The following is a 23,432-nucleotide window of genomic DNA, read 5'->3' as shown; positions in this document are numbered from 1 at the left end:
CCTCTGAGCCACCAGGGAAGCCCTAAAGTTAAATTAATCTAGGTTTATTCATGATAACTATTTTATACCAAGATTTTACTTTAATTGTGAACTTTTCACCCACAGCCAATAAAGCAGGTATGCTTTCATTAATAAGTTCCTATGACTAGTCTGTAACAACCAATTATCAAAAATTACAGAGACTACTAAAATGTGGAAAATGTCCTACAAACATAAATATGATAGCCATGTTATAGAAGTGTCATGAAACCTTCAAATACCCTAATGTATCAAGCATCCCCATTTCAAGTCCCTGTGTTAAAATGATTAAATAGGATGACCTGGCCATAAAGAAAGTCTCAACAATTTTCAAAAAGTTAAAATCATTCAGACAAAGTCCCCTGGACACCATGGAATTAATCTAGAAATCAGAAGCAAAAAGATAAGCAGAAAAAAATCTCAACTGCTAGGATATTAAATAGTACACTTGATCTTCCCAACCCAGAGACTGAACCCAAGTCTCCTGCATTGCAGGCAGATTCTTTACCATCTGAGCCACCAGGGAAGCCCTAGAAATAAATTACTTAGAAGTAATTCACAAGTGCAGCAGGCAGACTAATGGACCCCTAAGATGTCTGTGCCCTAACAAAGAAACCTGTGAATATATTACTTTACTTGGCTAAACAACTTTACAAAATGTGATTAAGGTTACAAATTTTGAGACTGGGCAATTTTCCTGGATTATCAAGATGGGCCCAACCAAATCACCGGGGTTCTTAAAATCAGTTAACGTTTCCTTGCTAAGAATCAGAGTGAGATATGACTACGGGAAAATGACCAGGCAGATACAAAATTGCTGGCTTTCCAGCTAGAAGACATGCAGGAGGCCTCCAGAAGCTGGAAAGGGCGAGGAAACATAGAGTCTCTGGAAGGGAGTACAGTCCTGCCCCAACTTTGATTTCAGCCAGTAAGATTCACAGCAGATTTCTAACCTACAGAACCATAAAATAATAAATTTGCATTGTAAATCTGCAGTAATTCTGCATAACAGAATCTAACTCTCTTTCTTGACAAAACCACCCAGAAAACTAGAAACAAATTGGAACTTCTTCAACATTATAAAAGACACCTATGAAAAACCAATAACTAACATCACAGTCAATGGTTAAAGACAAAACTCTCCCCCTATGATCTGGAACAGGACAAGGATGCCTACTTTTCCAATGCTACTGAACACTATACTAGAAGTTCTAGCCAGAGCATCAGATAAGAAATAAAAGGCAACCAAACTGCAAAAGAATACATAAAAGTACATCAGAGTTAACACCATAAACAGCCAAACGAAATTTAAACCTACATATTTTCACTTCTGGAATTCAGCAACAAGAAATCATGTGACTTGCTTCTCTTCATCAAACATAGACTTACTACTACTTTTCTCATATATCCATCCATTCTAAAGCAAACAAAGTTATCCTTTGAGCTTCCTCATACTGGTCGGCTGCCGTCTATGGGGTCGCACAGAGTCGGACACGACTGAAGCAACTTAGCAGCAGCAGCAGCATACTTAAGTAACTCATTCAAAGGAATAAATGGATGGTCAAAACTATTTTATAAAGCATGTGAATATATATCATTATGACTGCACAGAAACCGGCCACATTCATAGAGCCTACACACGTTCTAGAACCAACCCTGTAATTCTGAGCTAATCCAAGTGACTGAAAGGAAACCTAAACATATATGTAGATTTATGATTTCTCCAGAAATTCTATTCCTCACTGTAGGGAAGGGAAGAAAAACAATCAAGACCCAGTAAGAGACTCAGAATGATGTAGTACCTCTACACTAGTTCGGCTTTTGAAGTATGTCTGGACATCCCTCCCTGAGAGCCTAGCACACATAAACCCAGGGGATGGGTAAACCATGAAAAATGGTTTGGTACTGCTTATTATGGATTTCCCTGGTGGCTTAGACGGTAAAGCATCTGCCTACAATGCGGTAGTCCTGGGTTCAATCCCTGGGTTGGGAAGATCTCCTGGAGAAGGAAATGGCAACCCACTCCAGTACCCTTGCCTGGTGAATCCCACGGATGGAGGAACCTGGTGGGCTACAGTCCATGGGGTTGCACAGAGTTGGACACGAATATTCCTCTGGTGGCTCAGTCGGTAAAGCGTCTGTCTGCAATGCAGGAGACCCGGGTTCGATCCCTGGGTTGGGAAGATCACCTGGAGAAGGAAATGGCAGCCCACTCCAGTATTCTTGCCTGGAAAATCCCATGGACAGTGGAGCCTGGTAGGCTACTGTCCATGGGGTCGCAAAGAGTCGGACACGACTGAGCGACTTCACTTCACTTCACTTCACTTCACTTCACTGCTTATTATACCATTTACCAGGAGGAAAACTGCAGAAGACTGTTAGTATCTTTCAGCTGAGTAATAGCATCACAAGTAGTCTCACGTGTCAAAAATATCAGTAAGTTTGACAAAAAACAAAAAACAAAACACACCAACAACATCAAGAAACTCTCTTCATCAGTTCATTCACTCAGTGGTGTCCGACTCTTTGCGACCCCACTGACCGCAGCACACCAGGCCCCCCTGTCCATCACCATCTCCCAGAGTTCACTCAAACCCATGTCCACAGAGTCCGTGATGCCATCCAACCATCTCATCCTCTGTCGTCCCCTTCTCCTCCTGCCCTCAATCTTTCCCAGCATCAGGGTCTTTTCAAGTGAGTCAGTTCTTCTCATGAGGTTGGCAAAGTACTGGAGTTTCAGCTTCAGCATCAGTCCTTGCAATGACTATTCAGGACTGATTTCCTTTACGGTGGACTGGTTGGGTCTCCTGGCAGTCCAAGGGACTCTCAAGAGTCTTCTCCAACACCACAGTTCAAAAGCATCAATTCTTCAGTGCTCAGCTTTCTTTGTAGTCCAACTCTCACATCCGTACACGACCAATGGAAAAACCATAGCTTTGCCTAGATGGAGTTTTGTTGGCAAAGTAGTTGTCTCTGCTTTTTAATATGCTGTCTAGGTTGGTCATAATTTTTCTTCTAAGCACTCTTTTCACAGTGATATTCATAATGCATGCAGGAGACTTAAAAAGAAACAGAAAAGAGAGGGGAGAGAAAAAGAGGGGAAGAGAAAGGAAAAAAGGAATGGGGAGAAAGTAGAGGAGGTCTCATTTTGAAAGGCCATCATTCAATTTTATATTTTTATAAGAAACCACTATATAGTCACTATCACAACACCTGGTACATACAAGTAGTAAAAACTTGTTGGATGGTCAACTGAATGAATAGATGGCTGAATGAGCAAAGAAATAAATGGGAAGAATGAAAAAGAAAAAATAGTTAAAGTGTACAAATATTTGATTGTGAAGAAGATATATGTCTCCATTTTAAAAAGTTAATCTAATAGGAGAGATGTGTAAGAAGTAGCATGGCAAAGCGGAAAGAAGGCAAGATTTGAACTCAAAAGGACCTAGAGTTAATCCTGGATGAAACTTCACTCGTCTGTGCTGCTAATATTTTATATGAGCCTTAGTTTTGACTGGTTCAGGATTGAGAAATAAGTACAACAGGGCTGTATATTGTCACCCTGTTTAACTCATATACAGAGCACATCATGCAAAATGCTAGCTGGATGAGTTACAAGCTGGAATCAAGACTGCCAGGAGAAACATCAAGTCTCAGGTATGCAGATGATACCATTCTAAAGGCTGAAAGAGAAGAGGAACTAAAGAGGCTCTTGATGTGGGTGAAAGAGGAGAGTGAAAAAGCTGACTTAAAACTCAACATTGAAAAAATTAATAAGATCACGGTATCCAGTCCCATCACTTCAGGGCAAATAGAAGGGGAAAAGGTGGAAGCAGTAACAGAATTCTACTTGGGCTCTAAAATGACTGCAGATGGTGTCTGCAGCCATGAAGTTAGAAGACGATTGCTTCTTGGCAGGAAAGCTATGACAAATCTAGACAGTGTGTTAAAAAGCAAAGACATCACTTTGCCAATAAAGGTCCATACAGTCAAAGCTATGGCTTTTCCAGTAGTCATGTATGGATGTGAGAGCTAGACAGTAAAGAAGGCAGAGTGCCGAACAACTGATGCTTTCGAACTGCAATGCTAGAGAAGATTCTTCAGAGTCCCTTGGAAAGCAGGGAGATTAAACCAGTCAATCTTGAAGGAAATTAACCCAGAATACTTTTCGGAAGGACTGATGCTGAAACTGAAACTCCAATTCTTTGGCCACCCTATGCAAAAAGCTGACTCACTGGAAAAGACTCTGAAGCTGGGAAAGACTGAAGGCAGAAGAAGAGGGCAACAGAGGATGAGATGGTTGGATGGCATCACCGATTCAACAGACATGAAATTGGGCGAGTTCCGGGAGATGGCAAGGGACAGGGAAGCCTGGCGTCCTGCAGTCCATGGGGTCATGAAGAGTTGGACACAACTTGGCGACTGAACTAGTTTTCTCCATCTGTAAAATGGGGATTCCAGTAACCACCTTACAAACACAATAAACCAGCAATGTTGGCACCTAGAACAAACTGAACAAAACCAGCTCTCAAATCAATTCTGTAATTCATAATGTAACCCACAGATGGGTGTTACTAACAATGCTCGCCATCTGGTAGCTTCCACTTTTAAATAATTATTCTTGCTAACTAGGTGCCAAGCTTTTAGAATCATTATATTGAATGTTTGCACCCTCTAAATTTTCATGTCCTTAGAAAAAGCCCAGTATGACCAGCCATAAGCTCATAGTATATAGGTTTGCTCTGAGGATTAAAAATAACATTAAGAAAAACCCGTTGTACAGTGACAGACACGTAATCAATAATAAATTATTGTTATTTAAACATTTCATGAATACCTTTATGTCATCCATTTGCCACTCCACATTATCACAATTATTCCAATAAGCCCACACTAAGAATACAGATTAATCATATTAGTCATAATCACTTGCAGAAAAACATAAATAAGGCAGAAATGAAAGGTTATAGAGACAGAAATGAGAAATGCTGAAACATTCTCTTCAAAGAGTCAATTTGATTCCTTCAATCTTGACTTTTCAGATTTTCTCTCTTAAATCCAGAAAAACCTGAGGACTTAGAAGAGTAGAGACACCCTAATTTCAAGAGCCATTTCCAGACTAAGGAAATAACTGTTGGATTCAAAAGGAGAATGCAAAGTTACCACTCAGTGTATGCTTTTTCTCTGCTGGATGGGCAAAGAGAACTGCTGCTATTGTGTTTTGCATCTAGTCTCAGCTGGGCAAACACCAGTTAAGTAAGAAAAACATCAAGTCATCTTTATAAGATCCACAAACAACTTAGACAAATTCCTTTAGAAAGCATAGTTAGTTACGCTGAATAGTTAGTATGTAAAATAACAAAATTTGTCAACTCATAAGAATCCCTGTATAAAGTACTCTTACTTAGCTCTGAAAGATTATATCTCTGGATTATCAAATATCCAGAAATAGTTATTTTATTTTAAAGCATGCCAATCCAATCCAAGGTCACAGGTAACAATTCTCACAGCAAGAGTTAAACTAAAATGACTCATTGGTATAACTAGTTATAATGATGTCTCAATAACAGTTTTTCTCCAAGAAAACATCTCTTCTGCTCCTAAATGTTGTTAGTTCACAAGCTAGAGCCCCCAGTTTCCCCACAAATAAAAGAACAAAGTCTGTATACTCAACTTCAATCAACAGTAATAAGCTGAAAGCTTTTCCTCTAAGATCAGGAACAAAACAAGGATGCCCACTTTTGCCACTTTATTCAACACAGTACTGGGAGTCCTAGCCAGGCAAGAGTAATCAGGCAAGAAAAAAAGGGGGTGGGGGGGGAGAGCATCCAAATCAAAAGGAAGAAGTAAAACTGTCTCTTTTTACAGATGACATGATGTTAGATATAGAAAATCCTAGATTCCCCCCAAAACTGTTAAACTAATAAACAAATTCAGTAAAGGTGCAAGATATAAAACCAATACACAAAAATCAATGTGTTTCTACACACTAGCAACAAAGTATTAAAAGATAAATTAGGAGAGCAACCCCACTTAACACTACATTAAAAAATAAAATACCTAGGAATAAATTTAACTGGGGAGGTGAAACCTAAGTATACTAAAACCGACAAATAACTGATGAAAGAAACTGAAGAGAATGACGAAAGATATTCCATGCTCATGAACTGGGAGAATTAATAATGCTAAAATGTCCATACGCCTCAAAGTGATCCATGATTTAAAGCAATCTCTATGAAAATTTCAAAAAGCAGAAGAAACAATTCTAAAATTTATACAGAACCTCAGAAGACCAAATAGGCAAAGTAATCTTAAGAAAGAAGAAAAAAGCTGGAGGTCTCACATTTCTTAATTTCAAACTACATTATAAAGCTATAGTAATCAAAATAGTACAGTATTCACATTAAAAAGACACAAATGTCAATGGAACCAAATAGACAGTCCAGAAATAAAACCATACATGCATGGTTAACCAATTTTCAACAAAGGAGCTAAGAATATTCAATAGGAAAAGAACATGCACTATAAATGGTGCTGGGAAAACTGGGCAGTCACGTGCAAAAGAGTAAAACTGGACCCCTATCTTACACCACAAACAAAAATAAACTCAAAATGGATTACAAACTTGAATGTAAGACTTGAGACCATGAAATTCCTAGAAGAAAACATAGAGGGTAAGTTCCATGACATGAGTCTTGGTAATAATTTTTTGGACTTGAAACCAAAAGAAAAGGCCACAAAAGCAAAAATAAACAAGTGGGACTACGTCAAACTAAAAACCTTCTTCTGCAGAGCAAAGGAAACCATCAACAAAATCAAAAGGGAAACCAGGGGGGGAAGGGACAGTTGGGTTTGGGATTGATATGTGTACACTGCTTTATTTAAAATGGATAATTTACAAGGACCTCCTATGTAGCACATGGAACTCTGCTCAATGTTATTTATGTGGCAGCCTATATGAGAAATGAGTCTGGGGGAGAATGGATACATAAATATGAATAGCTGAGTCCTTTTGCTGATCACCTGAAACTATCACAACATTGTTAATCAGCCACGCCCAATACAAAATAAAAAGCTTAAAGAATTTTTTTAAAAAATCAAAAGGCAAGCCCAGGACCAGACAGCTTCACAGGAGAACTCTATCAAACATTTAGAGAAGAGCTAATGCCTATTCTTCTAAAACTCTTCCAAAGAATTGCAGAGAGGAACACGTCCAGACTCATACTACAAGGCCGCCACTACCCTGATACCAAAACCAAAGACAACACAAAAACAGAAAAGTATAGGCCAATATCACTGGTGAACATAGATGCAAAAATCGTCAACAAAATTTTAGCAAACAGCATTCAGCAACACATCAAAAAGCTCATACACCATGATCAAGTTGGGTTTTTCCAGGGATGCAAAGATTCTTCAATATATGCAAATCAATCAGTGTGATACACCGTATCAACAAATTGAAAGATAAAAACCATATGATAATCTCAATAGATGCAGAGAAAGCCTTTGACAAAATTCAGCACCCATTTATGTTTAAAGCTCTACAAAAATTGGGCAGAGAGGGAACCCATCTCAACATAATAAAGGCCATATATGATAAGCCTACAGCAAACATTATTCTCAATGGTGAGAAACTGAAAGCACTCCCCCTAGTATCAGGAACAAGACAAGGGTCACCACTTTTACCGCTATTATTCAACACAGTTTTGGCAATCCCAGCTACAGCAATCAGAGAAGAAAAACAAATAAAAGGAATCCAGATCGGAAAAGAAGAAGTAAAGCTCTCACTGTTTGCAGATGACATGATACTGTACATAGAAAATCCTAAGGATACTAACAGAAAATTACTAGAGCTAATCAGTGAATATAGCAAAGTCGCAAGATACAAAATCAATACACAGAAATCACTTGCATTTCTATATACTAACAATGAAAAATCAGAAAGAGAAATTAAGGAATCAATCCCATTCACCACTGCAACAAAAAGAATAAAATATCTAGGAATAACTTACCTAAGGACTTCCCTGGTGGTTCAAACGGTAAAAGTGTCTGTCTACAATGCGGGAGACCCGCATTCAATCCCTGGGTTGGGGAGATCCCCTGGAGAAGGAAATGGCAATCTACTCCAGTACTATTGCCTGGAAAATCCCATGGACAGAGGAGTCTGGTAGGCTACAATCCATGGGGTTGCAAAGAGTCGGACACGACTGAGCGACTTCATTTTCACTTTCACTTTCTTTAAGGAGACAAAAGAACTGTACACAGAAAATTATAAGACACTAAAGAAAGAAATCAAGATGACATAATCAGATGGAGAGATATTCCATGTTCCTGGATAGGAAGAATCAATATTATGAAAATGACTATATTACCAAATGCAGTCTACAGATTCAACGCAATCTCTATCAAATACCAATGGCATTTTTCACAGAACTAGAACAAAAAATTTCACAATTCATATGGAAACACAAAAGAGCAGTCTTGAGAAAGAAGAATGGAGCTGGAGGAATGAACGTTCCTGACTTCAGACCATACCACAAAGCTGCAGTCATCAAGACAGTATGGTACTGACACAAAAACAGAAATATAGACCAATGGAACAAGATAGGAAGCCCAGAAATAAACACATGCACCTATGGTTACCTTATTTTTGACAAAGGAGGCAGAATATACAATGGGGCAAAGACAGCCTCTTCAATAAATGGTGATGGGAAAACTGGACAGCTACATGTAAAAGAATGAAATTAGAACACTTCCTAACACCACACACTGGAGAAGGAAATGGTAACCCACTCCAGTATTCTTGCCTGGAGAATCCCATGGATGGAGAAGCCTGGTAGGCTACAGTCCACGGGGTCGCAAAGAGTCGGACACGACTGAGTGACTGAACAGAACACCACACACAAAGATAAACTCAACCTAACACCACACACAAAGATAAACTCAAAATGGATTAAAGACCCAAATGTAAGACCAGAAACTATAAAACTCTTAGAGGAAAACACAGGCAAAACAGTCAATGACATAAATCAAAGCAAGATCCTCTGTGACCCACCTCCTAGAGTAACGGAAATAAAAACAAAAGTAAACAAGTGGGACCTGATTAAACTTAAAAGCTTTTGCATAAGAAAAGGAAACTATAAGCAAGGTGAAAAGACAACTCTCACAATGGGAGAAAATAATAGCAAATGAAACAATGGACAAAGGATTAATTTCCAAAATATACAAATAGTTCGTACAATTTAATACCAGAAAAACAAACCACCCAATCCAAAAGTGGAAAAAAGACCTAAACAGACATTTTTCCAAAGAAGACATACAGATGGCTAACAAACACATGAAAAGATGCTCAGCATCGCTCATTATCAGAGAAATGCAAATCAAAACTACAATGCGATATCTCACAACGGTCAGAATGGCCATCATCAAAAAGTCTACAAACAATAAATGCTGGAGAGCGTGGAGAAAAGGGAACGCTCTTGCACTGTTGGTGGGAATGTAAATTGATACAGCCACTATGAGAGATAGTATGGAGATTCCTTAAAAACTAGGAATAAAACCACCATATGACCCAGCAATCCTACTCCTAAGCATCTACCCTGAGGAAACCGAAACTGAAAAAGACACATGTATCCCATTGTTCATTGCAGCACTACTTACAATAGCTAGAACATGGAAGCAACCTAGATGTCCATCAACAGATAAATGGATAAACAAATTGTGGCACATATACACAATGGACTATTACTCAGCCATAAAAAGGAATGCATTTGAGTCAGTTCTAATGAGGTGGATGAACCCAGAACCTATTATACAGAGTGAAGTGAGTCAGAAAGATAAATGTCGTATACCAACACATGTACACAGAACCTAGAAAAATGGTACTGAAGAATTTATACGCAGGCAGCAATGGAGAAACAGACATAGAAAACAGACTGATGGACATGGGGAGAGGGGAAGAGAGGGTAAGATGTATGTTGAGAGTAACGTGGAAACTTACACTACCATATGAAAAATAAATAGCCAACAGGAATTTGCTGTATGTCTCAGGAAACTCAAACAGGGGCTCTGTATCAACCTAGAGGAGGGGGATGGGGAGGGAGATGGGAAGGAGGTTCACAAGGGAGGAAATATATGTATACCTATGGCTGATTCATGTTGAGGTTTGACAGAAAACAACAAAATTCTGTAAAGCAATTATCCTTCAATTAAAAAATAAATTTTAAAAAGTCAAAGGCAATATACCAATGGGAGAAATATTTGCAAATTATATACCTGATAACAAGATAATATCCAGGGGCTTCCCTAGTGATCCAGTGGTTAGGAATCTGCCTGACAATGCAGGGCACACGCGTTTGACCCCTGGTCAGGAAGATCCCATATCCCACAGGTCAACGAAGCCCATGCACCGCAACTACTGAGCCCGTGCTCTAGAGCCTGCAAGCTGCAGCTACTGAAGCCGAAGCCCATGCACCCCAAGGAGAGCAGTCCCCACTCGCCACAACCACAGAAAGCCCAGGCACAGCAACGAAGCTGCAGTGTAGCTATAAAATTTTTTTAAAGTTAATATCCAAAATACATACCGAATTGTCGTAACTCAAAAGGAAAAAAATCAACCAAATTTAAAAATGAGAAGACGAAGTGAACAGACATTTTCCCAAAGTAGACATATAAACGCTTAAAAGGTATATGAAAAGGTACTTAACATCGCTCATCATAAGGGAAACCCAAATCAAAGCCACAATGAGGTATCACCTCACACCTGTCAGAATGGCTATCCTATCATCAGAAAGACAATAAATAACAAATGTTGACAGGGAGGTGAAGAAAAGGGAACCGTCATACACTGTTGTTAGGAATGTAAATTGGTGCAGCCCCTACGGAAAGTGGTATGGAGGAAACATTAAAAATAGAACTACCATTCGACTGAGCAGTTCCATTTTCAGGTGTACATCCAAAGGAAACAGATCATTATCTCAAAGATAAATTTACGTGTCCATGTTCACTGCAGAATTATTCACAACCACCAAGACACGAATCAACCCACGTGCCCATCAACAGATGGACTGATAAAGACAGTGTGGTGGAACATTACACAAGCATTAAAAATATATTTATGATATACAGTGAATAATCTACAGCGGAATATTATTCAACCATAAAAATAAATTCTTCAGGGCACTATGCTAAGTGAAATTACGTCGGAGAAACACAGACACCATATGACCTCACTCATATGTGGGATCTAAACGGAGCCAAACTCAAAGAAACAGAGAGCAGACTGCTGGTTACCAGAGGCAAGGGGTGAAGGCGGTCAAAAACACAAACTCTCATTTACAAGATTAACAAATTTGGGGGGTGAAACATACAATATGGGCTTGCCAGGTGGGTCAGTGCTTAAATAAAAACACCTGCCTGCCAATGTCAGAGACTCTGGTTCAAACCCTGGGTCAAGAAGATCCCCTGGAGAAGGGAATGGCAACCCACTCCAGTATTCTTGACTGAGAAGTCCCATGGACAGAGGCGCCTGGAGGGCTACAGTCCATGGGGTCACAAAAAGTCAGACACGACTTAGCGACTAAACAACAACATACAATATGGTGACTACAGTTAACAATACTATATTGTATATTTGAAAGCTGCAAAGAGAATAATCTTTAAAGCTCTTATTACTAGAAAAAAAATATAACTATGTGAAGTGATGTAAGTTAACTAAACTTACTGCAGTAATCATTTCACAATATATACATATATCAAATCATTGTGATGTCATATGTCAATTATACCTCCATAAAACTGGGGAAAACATTTTTCAAAAATAATGTCCATGTGTGGTGACTGGTATATTTCTAAACTGAATCCACAGACTAGAAACACTGCCCTAATGTTACATTTAAATATGGTTAAATGTATAACCATGTGCCTGAAACAGACATTATGATACATTTTGGTTAAAAGTTAGAATTGGGACTATGGTCACCATGGTTTGTATGAATAAAACTGATCACATTATGGATAAACAATAGAAGGCTAAAAGCAATTAGTTGATTATAACTTTTTAGACTTGATGGCATAACTAATCCAGGCAGAAATAGAGATTGCAGTTTCAGAAATGTGTTAAAATAAATAGGAAAAGTATGTTTAAATTGTAATATTCCTTAAGTCAGAGGTCTAATAGGTTTACAACTAGCCAATCTGATCACATGGACCACAGCCTTGTCTAACTCAATGAAACTAAGCCATGCTGTGTGGGGCCACCCAAGACAGACAGGTCATGGTGGAGAGCTCTGACAGAATGTGGTCCACTGGAGAAGGGAATGGCAAACCACTTCAATATTCTTGCCTTGAAAACCCCATAAACAGTATGAAAAGGCAAAAAGATAGGACACTGAACGATGAACTCCCCAGGTCAGTAGGTGCCCAATAGACTACTGGAGATCAGTGGACAACAGAGGATGAGATGGTTGGATGGCATCACCAACTTGACAGACATGGGTTTGGGTGGACTCCGGGATTTGGTGATGGACAGGGAGGCCTGGCATGCTAAGGTTCATGGGGTCACAAAGAGTCAGACATGACTGAGCAACTGAACTGAACTGAACTATTAGGTTTGGTATAAAGTTGCAGTGGAGAAATAACTCACCACCATAATCACAAATAACAATATTATTATTATGAAATAATGAAACAATATTATTTTTTGTTATTTGCTGATATGCATCCATAATTTTCATTTTGAAGAAAAGATTTTTATTTTTCTGGTGCCATCAAGTGGTAACATTATGAAGTGTTCTAAGGCTAAATACTAATAACTTTTAGACAAAAAAGTAACATACTGATATGTTTTATATATGTCAATTTTGTGTTTTAGCATAAAATTACATAGAAAGAAAACAGGGTAACATTAGATCTAATTGTTTGCAACTCATCCCCATTTTAAATTCCTAACTCCAAATGAGAATTAAGACGAAGAAAAATGAGTAAGTCATTAAGATTGTAACATTCCACTGCTGCTGCTGCTGCTGCTGCTAAGTCACTTCAGTCGTGTCCGACTCTGTGTGACCCCATAGACGGAAGCCCACCAGCAGACAAAAAAAGACAATGAAACTACCTGAAAAACAAAATTTATATCAAAATGATATATCAATCAAATCATAAGAGATGCTCCCTCCTGAAGTTTCATTAATGTGGCAGTAAAAGAAATTATTTTTAAGGCAAAACCCTTCAAGAACAAAAAGAGAGAAAACAGCAGCAATAAAATTTTAGAAGCTAAAAAGTAGACGAATGAGTGGCTACTGTTTGGTCAACTCAAGGAAGCTGCCTTACTTACAGAGCAATGTAAATCTCTCCAAAATTTCAGGAACTGGTGGTTTTAGATAGCTGTGGAAGTGAGTGTGAAAGCTAAAACCAAGAAAATTCACCAAAATCCTAGTTAAGAAGTTGTTAGGACAGCACTACACACACTCCTTCTTCCCCTCCTTAAGGCCAAGCATCCATTTTTACACCACACACACTAGAAGATGGAAAGTTTATACTCGAGGGAGAGTGAACAGGAGGCTTCTGGCTACAGGACACCAAGCACAGTGAGGGTGGAAGTACTGCAGTTAAAGAAAAACCGTCAGTAATCCAGGGGACTGGGACAGTCTAAACAGTACCGACAAGTCGAAGACCACAGAACAACAACAAGGATGATTTTCCTGAAAGAAAATCACTGGAAGAAGGTCCTATTAACCTTTGACTATTGTGTCCAGGACGTCGGATTATGAATTGCAGTATGCTTCAATCTGCTTCCCTAAGGGAAAGGCAAACTAACTGATGCTTAAAAATAAATAACAGGCTAAGTTCTACTTACAGACATTTAGCAGCATTCAGCTCTCCATGTCCTGTATCACCCCCATTAATTGGCTGAGAATTTATCACAACTAACAAAAACAGAATAGTAAGCAAATACAAGAACCCTTTACATTCTCAGTTTAAAAGCCCATTTCATCTTGCCTCTTCAGGCCATCAAGAGTAAACGTACTAAAGAATCTCTAGGAATACTCCTGACAGAATCAGGTAAACATGACAGGAAAAAAAAAATTATTATTCAAACAAGGGACTTAGAAGCCTGATTTTCAAAATTCTGTTTGTGTTTATTAATTGATCAAAGCAGAGACTTAAGTATATTGTCTTCTACCACGTAATTAAAAGTTAAATTACCATATTTAGGTAATTTAATCTCCAGTAATTTCTTTTTTTCAGTCTTGTTTTTACACAGGATTATACATAAGAAATTGCTGTGTGTGTGAGTGTTTGTGTATTTTCCCCCAAATACCAAAACAAGAACATGCCAAAATATAATAATACAGGATTATAAATAAGAAATTGCTGTGTGTGTGTGTGTGAGTATTTTCCCCGTGTGTGTGTGTGTGAGTATTTTCCCCGTGTGTGTGTGTGTGTGTATTTTCCGTGTGTGTGTGTGTGTGTGTGTATTTTCCCCAAAATACCAAAATAAGAACATGACAAAATATAATAATACAGGATTATACATAAGAAATTGGTGTGTGTGTGTGTGTATTTTCCCCCAAATGTGTGTGTGTGTGTGTGTATTTTCCCCCAAATACCAAAATAAGAACATGCCAAAATATAATAATACAGATAAAATTGTACCTTGAACACCTTCCAGGAGCAAATCAACTCCCTTCCTATAAAAATCAGAGGCAGCTTCATAGTCATCTTCTTCTTCTTTTTTTAAAGCCAGCTTTATTAATTCTCCTGCTTTCTCCAAATAATCTCTCTTGCCAAGCTTGGATTTTAAACTGCCAGGAAAAAGGCTACGACTTTCCCGTTCTTCTTCTGTTTTGTTCTGTTCACTGTCAGAAAAAACAGCCCCTAGTGCTGAAGAATCCGAAGAAAGATTGGAACCAAAAGTCCTGATGGGAGAATTTTGATTGGAAGCCATTCCATCATCCAACTCAGCAAGAGAATCCACATCAACGGTAAGAGATACCAGATCACTGTCACTGGAGAAACCTAGAAATATGATCACAACAGTGAACAGATATTAAACTGAGAATCAGCCAAAAGAATACAAATCATACAGACTAAACATTTTTTCATACTACCCACGTCAGTCAGGAAGACTGCAACTGACTGATGGAAGTCAGTGTCTAGCAATTTGTTTCAGCTTAGTTCATTCATTTTTGTACTATCTCCCTACAGTTCTGGAAGACAATCTCCTTGCCTTAACCATCAAACTAAAACTGGAGACAAGTCTTTATCGAGACCTGTTATTATAAGAAAGAAGTCTTTACCACACGATCTTATATTTACAGAAGGTTGATGCTTATATACACAGCTTCTGTGAACAACAGAATTATGATAAAAGGAAAAGAATAAGCACTTTAGAAAAGAGAAGCGCTTGAATCCCAACTCTTAAAACTTACTGTGTGACCAACCACAGTTACTTAATAATAAAACTTATTATGTGTGGCTTTCAGTTCAGTTCAGTCGCTCAGTCGTGTCCATTAAATGGGAAAAAAAGTTAATGCATATAACAGGCTAAGATTAAATTATAACTTTTATAGCAATTACATAATAATAATTTTACTACACATAATATAATGTATCCTCAGAGATGTGCCTTTAAGTAACCATCCATATCTGGAAAATGTATGCCATGCAGCTCTTTTTTAACTGAATTTTTTGAAATTTATGTTTCAGCCTCTTCCACAAGCTTTTGGCAAAAGCTTTGGTCAGTATTTGCATCTTCATTTTCTGACAGAAAATGAATAGTGGATGCTACTGAACATTCACTCAATGAAAATTACTTCTTCCATTTCATATAACTGACCTCATGATACATGAGCTTGAACTACAATAACCGGTACTAAACCTGTTCTACTTTTACATTCTTAAAAATGATTAAGGACCTCAAAGAGCTTTTGTTTATATGGATTACATCTGTAAATATTTACCGATCTTGGTATTTTAAAAATAGACTGAATTTTTAAACAATTATGTTAACATAATTTTTATAAAAATAATTAAGAAGTACCATTGTTCTACATATTTGCAAATCTTGTTAACAGAAGACGGCCAGATTCTCATGTCTAATTCTGCACTCAATCTGTTAGATGTCGTTCTGGTTAAGAGTTGAAGAAAATGTCACATTGGTAGGTAACTGAAAGTGGGGTGAGTATTTTAACAGCCTTTTCAAGTAACTATAGCTATCATTTTTTTGATACTACAACAAAACTTAACGAGTAGTAGTTTCTTAAAGGTTAGTTTACATGTGGAGTATAAATTTCTATCAATGTAATTTCTGTTTCTATTACATTCAAATCCATGGGTCTGTCTCACACACTGAATGGATCTTTTATCATGTATGAGTCTGTAACATCACACTCTGGTCATTTTGAAAATATTAGTTTCCTGAGTTACATGGAGCCTCCAAATGGTGATAAATTTCATCATTACAATAGCTCCAAGAAAATCATATTTGCTACTTATCACCACCAACCTCATTAGAAAATTGTTTACGTATTGCGAAACTGTTAGGCTCAAAGTGGCTGATACAGGTTCTCCAAAATTCTATTTTGGTGTTGAGAACTAGAATATCATCACTATTTGGCAACAAATACTGTTAATTGTTTTCCTTGAAGTGCAAGCTTCCTTTATTCATTAAAAAAAAAAAATTGTTAAATACTCAAGTCTGAACAATGAGTTATCTAGCAATCATTCTTTCAAGTAAAAATTGGGTGCCAGGAAAAGAGTAGTTAGTTTATGGTTCAAATAACTGCAAAGGTGCTTTTTTTCAAGACAACCAGGGAAGTTCAGTATGGAAAGTGTTTTTTCACTTTCATTTCATCCCACATAATAGCATATAAAAGACATATATCCGAGGGTTGAGATTCAGTAAAATTAACTGTCTTTACTGCTTTATCAAGGATCTCCTAGGAGAAATAAGCATTGGTATTACTCTAAGTATGTGCAACAAATACGGTTACAGGCTCTATCACTGACTTGATTCATGCTCAGGTACAACAGTTTTACCCACCACTGCTTTTCGATCATCAGTACAAACGTCAGCAGAGTAGAAACAGAAAATAACATCCTAGATTATTATAAAAAATAGTTTCTGCCTTGGAGAGTCCCTGAAAAGATCTCAGGAATGAATACGTAGAGATCTGAAAACTATGCTTTAAAAACCACTGACTTGTATCATTAAATAAGATTGACAACAGCGTTAGGCAAACCTTAGGTTTGAGAACAACTATGTGATCGGCACAGTCACTGAACACAAACGGACTGCCACGTTTCTCAGGAAGGAAAGTTCTGGGTTGGCCAAAAAGTTCGTTCAGGTTTTTCCAGAACTCGACTGGCCAACGTAATGCATAAAGAAGAAAATGATCTCCCCAGCAACAAGCACTAAGTCAAAATCAAAGATGGATCTGAGTGTACAGTTCCAGATAAGGGGTCAGCAAAGTTTTTTTCTGAGGGCCACAGGGTGAATATTTTAGGCTCTGTGGGCCATACAATCTCAGTCACAACTGACCAACACTGCCGCTGTAGCAGGAAAGCAGCCACAGACAACACCTACATGCACAGGTGCGCCTGTGTTCCAACAAGCCTCTTACACGGAGGCTGAGCGCTGAGTGCCGCATAATGCTCACATGCCACAAAATAATATTCTTTGGAATTCTGTCAACCATTTAAAAATGTAAAAAACATTCCTAGCTTATAGGGTAGGTCATATAAAAACAGGTGGCAGGCCAGACTTGGCCCATGGGCCACAGTTTGTCAACCCCTATTACAGACTCAAATTGCTTCAGTTCAGTTCAGTCGCTCAGTCGTGTCCAACTCTTTGCGACCCCATCGACCGCAGCACGCCAGGCCTCCCTGTCCATCACCAATTCCCAGAGTTTACTCAAATTCATGTCCATTGAGTCAGTGATGCCATCCAACCATCTCATCAAATTGCTTACTTCATACCAAATAAAGTAAGTTGGGATAAAAACATTTACTGGCAGCTAAGTTCTAATTTCAAATCAACTTTAGACACTATTTTGGCCCTCTGTCAATATATTCTGTTTTCCGGGTTTAGCTTTTTTTTTTTTTCCACAAATCCTTGGAATTCCCATAAAACACTAATTTTGTTCCCTGAAAGCAAGAGACTTCATTAAAGCCATATCAGATGAAATTCATTGGACCTAGTGGAAATCTCTTCAATTCGCCACATTTCAACTGTACAGACAGCACTTAAAATCAAAATCTCTTTATAGCCATCTACAAAATTATTTATGCACTGCTCTGAGAAATATATAAACTTTAAAAGATTTTTTTTAATAATTTTAAATATTTTCTATATTCAATACAAACTTCCTTCCTTAAATGGTTATCATTGTATAACCTGGTCCTCCGAAATTAATAAACAGACAAAGAAAAAAATGCTGCAGTTTATACAGCTAATCACAAATGAAAGGAAATGTTGTTACAGATCTTTTGTCTGCTCTCTGATGTCTTGTCACTATAACCTCTACATCATCTATTACATCATACTGTTTCATGCTTTGCTTGATTTTCCTTTCTAACAAGAACAATAATACCAAAGGGCAAGAGGGTAAAGTTATGTGCACTCAGTTTCTTGGCTTTTGACCATAAAAATCTAGTCACATAAGTCATATTTCCTCTTACTCTTCCAACCTTATTAGCAAAGAAATCATGATTACATGAAACTAGATCAGAAAAGTAAGATCATAAAAACACCTAGGGAAAAGTCAGATAGTAAAATAAAGTAATAAATAAATGTTCTATACCAATTGATCCCTTTTCAAATTCTACTTAATTCTAAATGACAAATGTTTCAAACTAAGCAAACAAATAAGAACTAGCAGGTTAGGAAAAGAAAAATTTTTAGCCTAAGCAAGAGAAGCAAAAGGACAAAATTACTTCTTCTGGTTTATGGAGGACAATTTTAAAATATATGTCAGATGCAAAAATGCTTATATGTTTAGTCCAGAAATTTAACAATATATACCTGGAACAATCACAGATGTAGGAAAAAAGACCTACACGTAAGAATATTCATCACAAAAACTAGTGCAACTGAAATAACAAATTCCTAACAATAGGAGAATATGGTATATCCTATGATAAAATATCATAGAGTTATTAAAAACTTTTATCAGTTCAGTTCAGTCGCTCAGTCATGTCCGACTCTTTGCGACCCCAAGGACTGCAGCACGCAGGCCTCCCTGTCCATCACCAACTCCCTCAGTTTGCTCAAACTCATGTCCATCGAGTCGGTGATGCCATCCAACCATCTCATCCTCTGTCGTCCCCTTCTCCTCCTGCCTTCAATCTTTCCCAGCATCAGAGTCTTTTTAAATGAGTCAGTTCTTCACATCAGGTGGCCAAAGTATTGGAGTTTCAGCTTCAGCATCAGTCCTTCCAATGAATATTCAGGACTGATTTCCTTTAGGATGAACTAGTTGGATCTCCTTGCAGTCCAAGGGACTCTCAAGAGTCTTCAACACCACAGTTCAAAAGCATCAGTTCTTCGGCGCTCAGCTTTCTTTATAGTCCAACTCTCACATCCATATATGACTACTGGAAAAACCATAGCTTTGCCTAGATGGACCTTTGTTGGCAAAGTAATGTCTCTGCTTTTTAATATGCTGTCCAGGTTGGTCATAGCTTTTCTTCCAAGGAATAGAGTCTTTTAATTTCATGGCTGCAGTCACCATCTGCAGTGATTTTGGAGCCCCCCAAAATAAAGTCTGTCACTGCCTCCATTGTCTCCCCATCTATTCGCCTTGAAGTGATGGAACCGGATGCCATGATCTTAGTTTTCTGAATGTTGAGTTTTAAGACAACTTTTTCACTCTTCTCTTTCACTTTCATCAAGAGGCTCTTTAGTTCTTCTTTGCTTTCTGCCACAAGGGTGGTGTCATCTGCGTATCTGAGGTTATTGATATTTCTCCCAGCAATCTTGATTCCAGCTTGTGCTTCATCCAGCCTGGCATTTTGCATGGATATTTCACAGACTGGTTCCAAACAAGGAAAGGAGTACATCAAGACTGTATATTGTCATCCTGCTTATTTAACTTATATGCAGAGTATATCATGTGAAATGCCGAGCTAGATGAAGCACAAAAATTGTTACAGGAGAATATTTAATGCTAAAGTATTCATGCTTTATTAATCAAAAACAACAAACTGCAAAGCAGTATATATACTATAATTCTAGTTTAAAAAAACAAACACACACCAGTGTTCATAGCAGCACTATTTACAATAGCTAGGACATGGAAGAAACCTAGCTGTTCACTGACATGAATCTATAAAGAAGTCGTGGCACATATATACAATGGAATATTAATCACCCATAAAAAGGAACGAATTTGAGTCCGTTGTAGTGAGGTGTATGAACCTAGAGCCTGTCATACACTGTGAAGTAAGTGAGGAGAAAAACCAATATCATATATTAACGCATATATATGGAATCTAGAAAAACAGTACTGATGAACCTGTTTGCAGGGCAGGAATAGAGATACAGATGTAGAGAATGGACTTGCAGACACAGTGGGGCAAAGAGAAGAGGGGACAAACTGAGAGAAAAGCGTTGACACATATATACACTACGGTGTGTAAAACAGATAGCCTCGCGGGAAGCAGGTGTATAGCACAGGGAACTCAGCTTGGCGCTTTATGATGACCTGAGGGGTGGGAGGAAGGCTCAGGTGGGAGGGGACATATGGATCCTTATGGCTGATTCACACTGCTGTACAGCATAGCCCAACACAACACTGTAAAGCAATTATCCTCCACTTAAAAATACATAAAAAATAAAATTAAAAAACACAAACAGGAAAAAAGGTTAGAAAAGTACATGAAACATTAGCAGTGCTTTCCTCTGCATGCTGGAAGTACAGGTGACTCCTCATATTTGCTGTATGTGTGTGACAAGTCCTTAAGGCTACGTGTGTGAAGGATATCAAAGAAGCAGCAGCAAGAGCTAAAACTGGGGATTTGTTTGTAAATCAAGATATGTTATACAGACATAATTTATAAAACGTAGACCTATGTGAATCAGCCAGCAGCCAGTGCCAAGAAATTTCTAACTTGAGAGAAGACAGAGATGATTATAAAAACAGATCTGTACAAAGCAGACTAACCCCTGACGCTTCTTCCTTACTTATTTTCTCCCTTTCATTCTCTTCTTAAGATGTACCCTGATGCACCTGAAAAGCCTAGCACCACCATATTTCCTCAACTATACACTGCAACTAACCCAGTATTATCTGATGTTTCTCTTCCACATTGAAGCAATTGCTAACTCCTTCTTTTCATTGAGACTCTCCCCAACCAGCTCAAGAAGAACATTCCCCATCACTACCTCAACAATGAGTACAAAGACAGACAGGAATACAAATACTCAGTACCTATTTTATTCATCTTATATCTTTAAAATATCTACTTAATCCAGTGCTTGCTCAACTCCGTGAAACCACGGTCTTGTCATTCAGCCTGTTTTTTATAAAGCTACATATAATGGACACTAGCTCCCTGAAACCCAGAAAGTTAACAAGTAAGATAAAAAGAGCTGCAAGCAAGAAAGAGGTTCTCAGTTAAAGTGAGTAAGAAGAACATCGTGGATAATGCAGGGCAACAACTGACAATACAGAGGCTATTTGTCAAAAGTTAAACCAACCTGAAGTCAATCCATGTTTAAAAGGGCCCTCTGGGCCATCAGAAGAGTAAAAGGTGCATCCTTTACCAACACCATCAAGTCAAAAACCTAAGCCTTTTTTGGAAAGGATGGGGGTGGGGGGGAGTCAAAGGTTCTATGAAAGTGTTCAGCCTCCAGGTTCATATCACAGAGATTCAAGTCTCAGGGCTATTAGAGGACCCCAGGTGACTGGTTAAAAAGCAGCTACAGACATGAGGGGTTTGTACAGCGTCCCAGTTCACCTACCTACCCTCACCTTCTGTGCTTTGAACTGCTCAGAGTAGGGCAGTGTAGTGTAATCTGTCTAGGACACCATCTCTGAAAGACAGGCACCAGGGGAAAAGGTTGAGTTGCCATAGAATAAATCTTTATACTATAAGCTATCAGAAATCTGTATTTGAAGACCTTCTGCAAAAAGAGATCAGTTTCCTTTAGAACAACAGGTGGTCTCTCATGGCCGACTATGCCTAAAATACATGGCCTCATTATTATTAGCTGATAGCTTTCACTGAGCCCTGAGGTTCAAATATTGCCATAGTCAATGAAAGGGAATTTCTACTTTTCCTAGTAGCGATGACTCAAGCTTCACACACAAAGCAAGATATCTAGCTAGCAGAACAAAGGTCACCCTAAGGTAGAAGACATACATATCAATCTCCATTAAGAAACAAGCCTTTATAAATATGATTTTAAGTGACCACCTAAACCTAAAAGTTGATGTTAGTTAAGATTCCTCTATTTGATCACCAACTCATTACTCAATAATAGCTATTGTTACTAAAAATAGCCATTCCTCTGACATTTCACATTTTTATAATGTTCTTGATACATGTCTTGCTTCACCCTTGAAATTTTATAAAAAGAACATCAGAACATTTACTGCATATTTGGTTAAAAAAAAAAAAGAATAAGCACAGGAAACAACACATCAATCACAATTACAACCCTAGTACTGTTACCTTATAATGAACAACAAAGATCTATGAGTTGGCTTCCATTTTTACTTAATGAACTTTTCATGCTGCTCCATAATCTACTCTGTAAATCAAATCTGTGACCAGCACACAAGCAGTTCATACTGAGCTTTCTATACCAAATTAAATCTCATTTCAGAGTACAGGTCTGTGATTGCTGTTAAATATCTGAAGGGCTTTGACCGCCTCAGGCATCTGGCTTAACTTTTCTGAAATTCCTATTTTTAACTATAAAGTAAGGTATTTATCTATATCATTCCCAGTGTTCCTACTCCTCTAAAATCTATCCCCACAACATATCGTGAAATTTTTATTTGCCCCATCAGACTCCTAAACTCTTAATATACAATGTCATCCTCAAAAGTCACAGAATGGTTAAGGGTCAATTTTTGTAATTTGTGTCAAATGTTTTATATGTACACATACACACAATGACACATTCTCATTTCTGCTTAATAATAACAACTTATTCTTTTTCTACTTATTTTAAACTTCCCCACAAAGAAAATTCAACTAATAATGGACAGCGAATAAAAGTTAAGTAGATAAGCACTCAGGAGAAAAAGGAACTTCAAACTGAATAAACACACTCTGAAGTAGTACAGGAGCACCTAGAATTAGCCCAGTAATAAGATTCAGCGTTCTTGTGGAGCCACCTGGTGGACATTTGCTATAAATTCTACTTTAAATTTAAAATCTTAATTTTGTCATCTTTGTGCTTTTCT

General features: G+C 37.9%; 1 protein-coding gene across 4 annotated transcripts in view; it reads right to left on the bottom strand.

Moving 5' to 3' along the window:
• The window catches only part of RPS6KC1 (ribosomal protein S6 kinase C1), a 203,184-nt gene that overhangs the window by 114,154 nt on the left and 65,598 nt on the right, over positions 1–23,432 (bottom strand). For all 4 annotated transcript variants that reach the window (XM_055419061.2, XM_055419062.2, XM_055419063.2 and 1 more), the window contains exon 6: positions 14,671–15,033. In XM_055419061.2, coding sequence (XP_055275036.2) covers positions 14,671–15,033 — 363 coding nt within the window. The remainder of the gene's footprint in view (positions 1–14,670; positions 15,034–23,432) is intronic.

This window comes from Moschus berezovskii, chromosome 17, assembly GCF_049115385.1.
Source record: "Moschus berezovskii isolate FMDL1 chromosome 17, NW_MosBer_1.0, whole genome shotgun sequence".
Classification (NCBI taxonomy): Eukaryota; Metazoa; Chordata; class Mammalia; order Artiodactyla; family Moschidae; genus Moschus; species Moschus berezovskii.
This window is presented reverse-complemented; position numbering and strand designations above follow the sequence as displayed.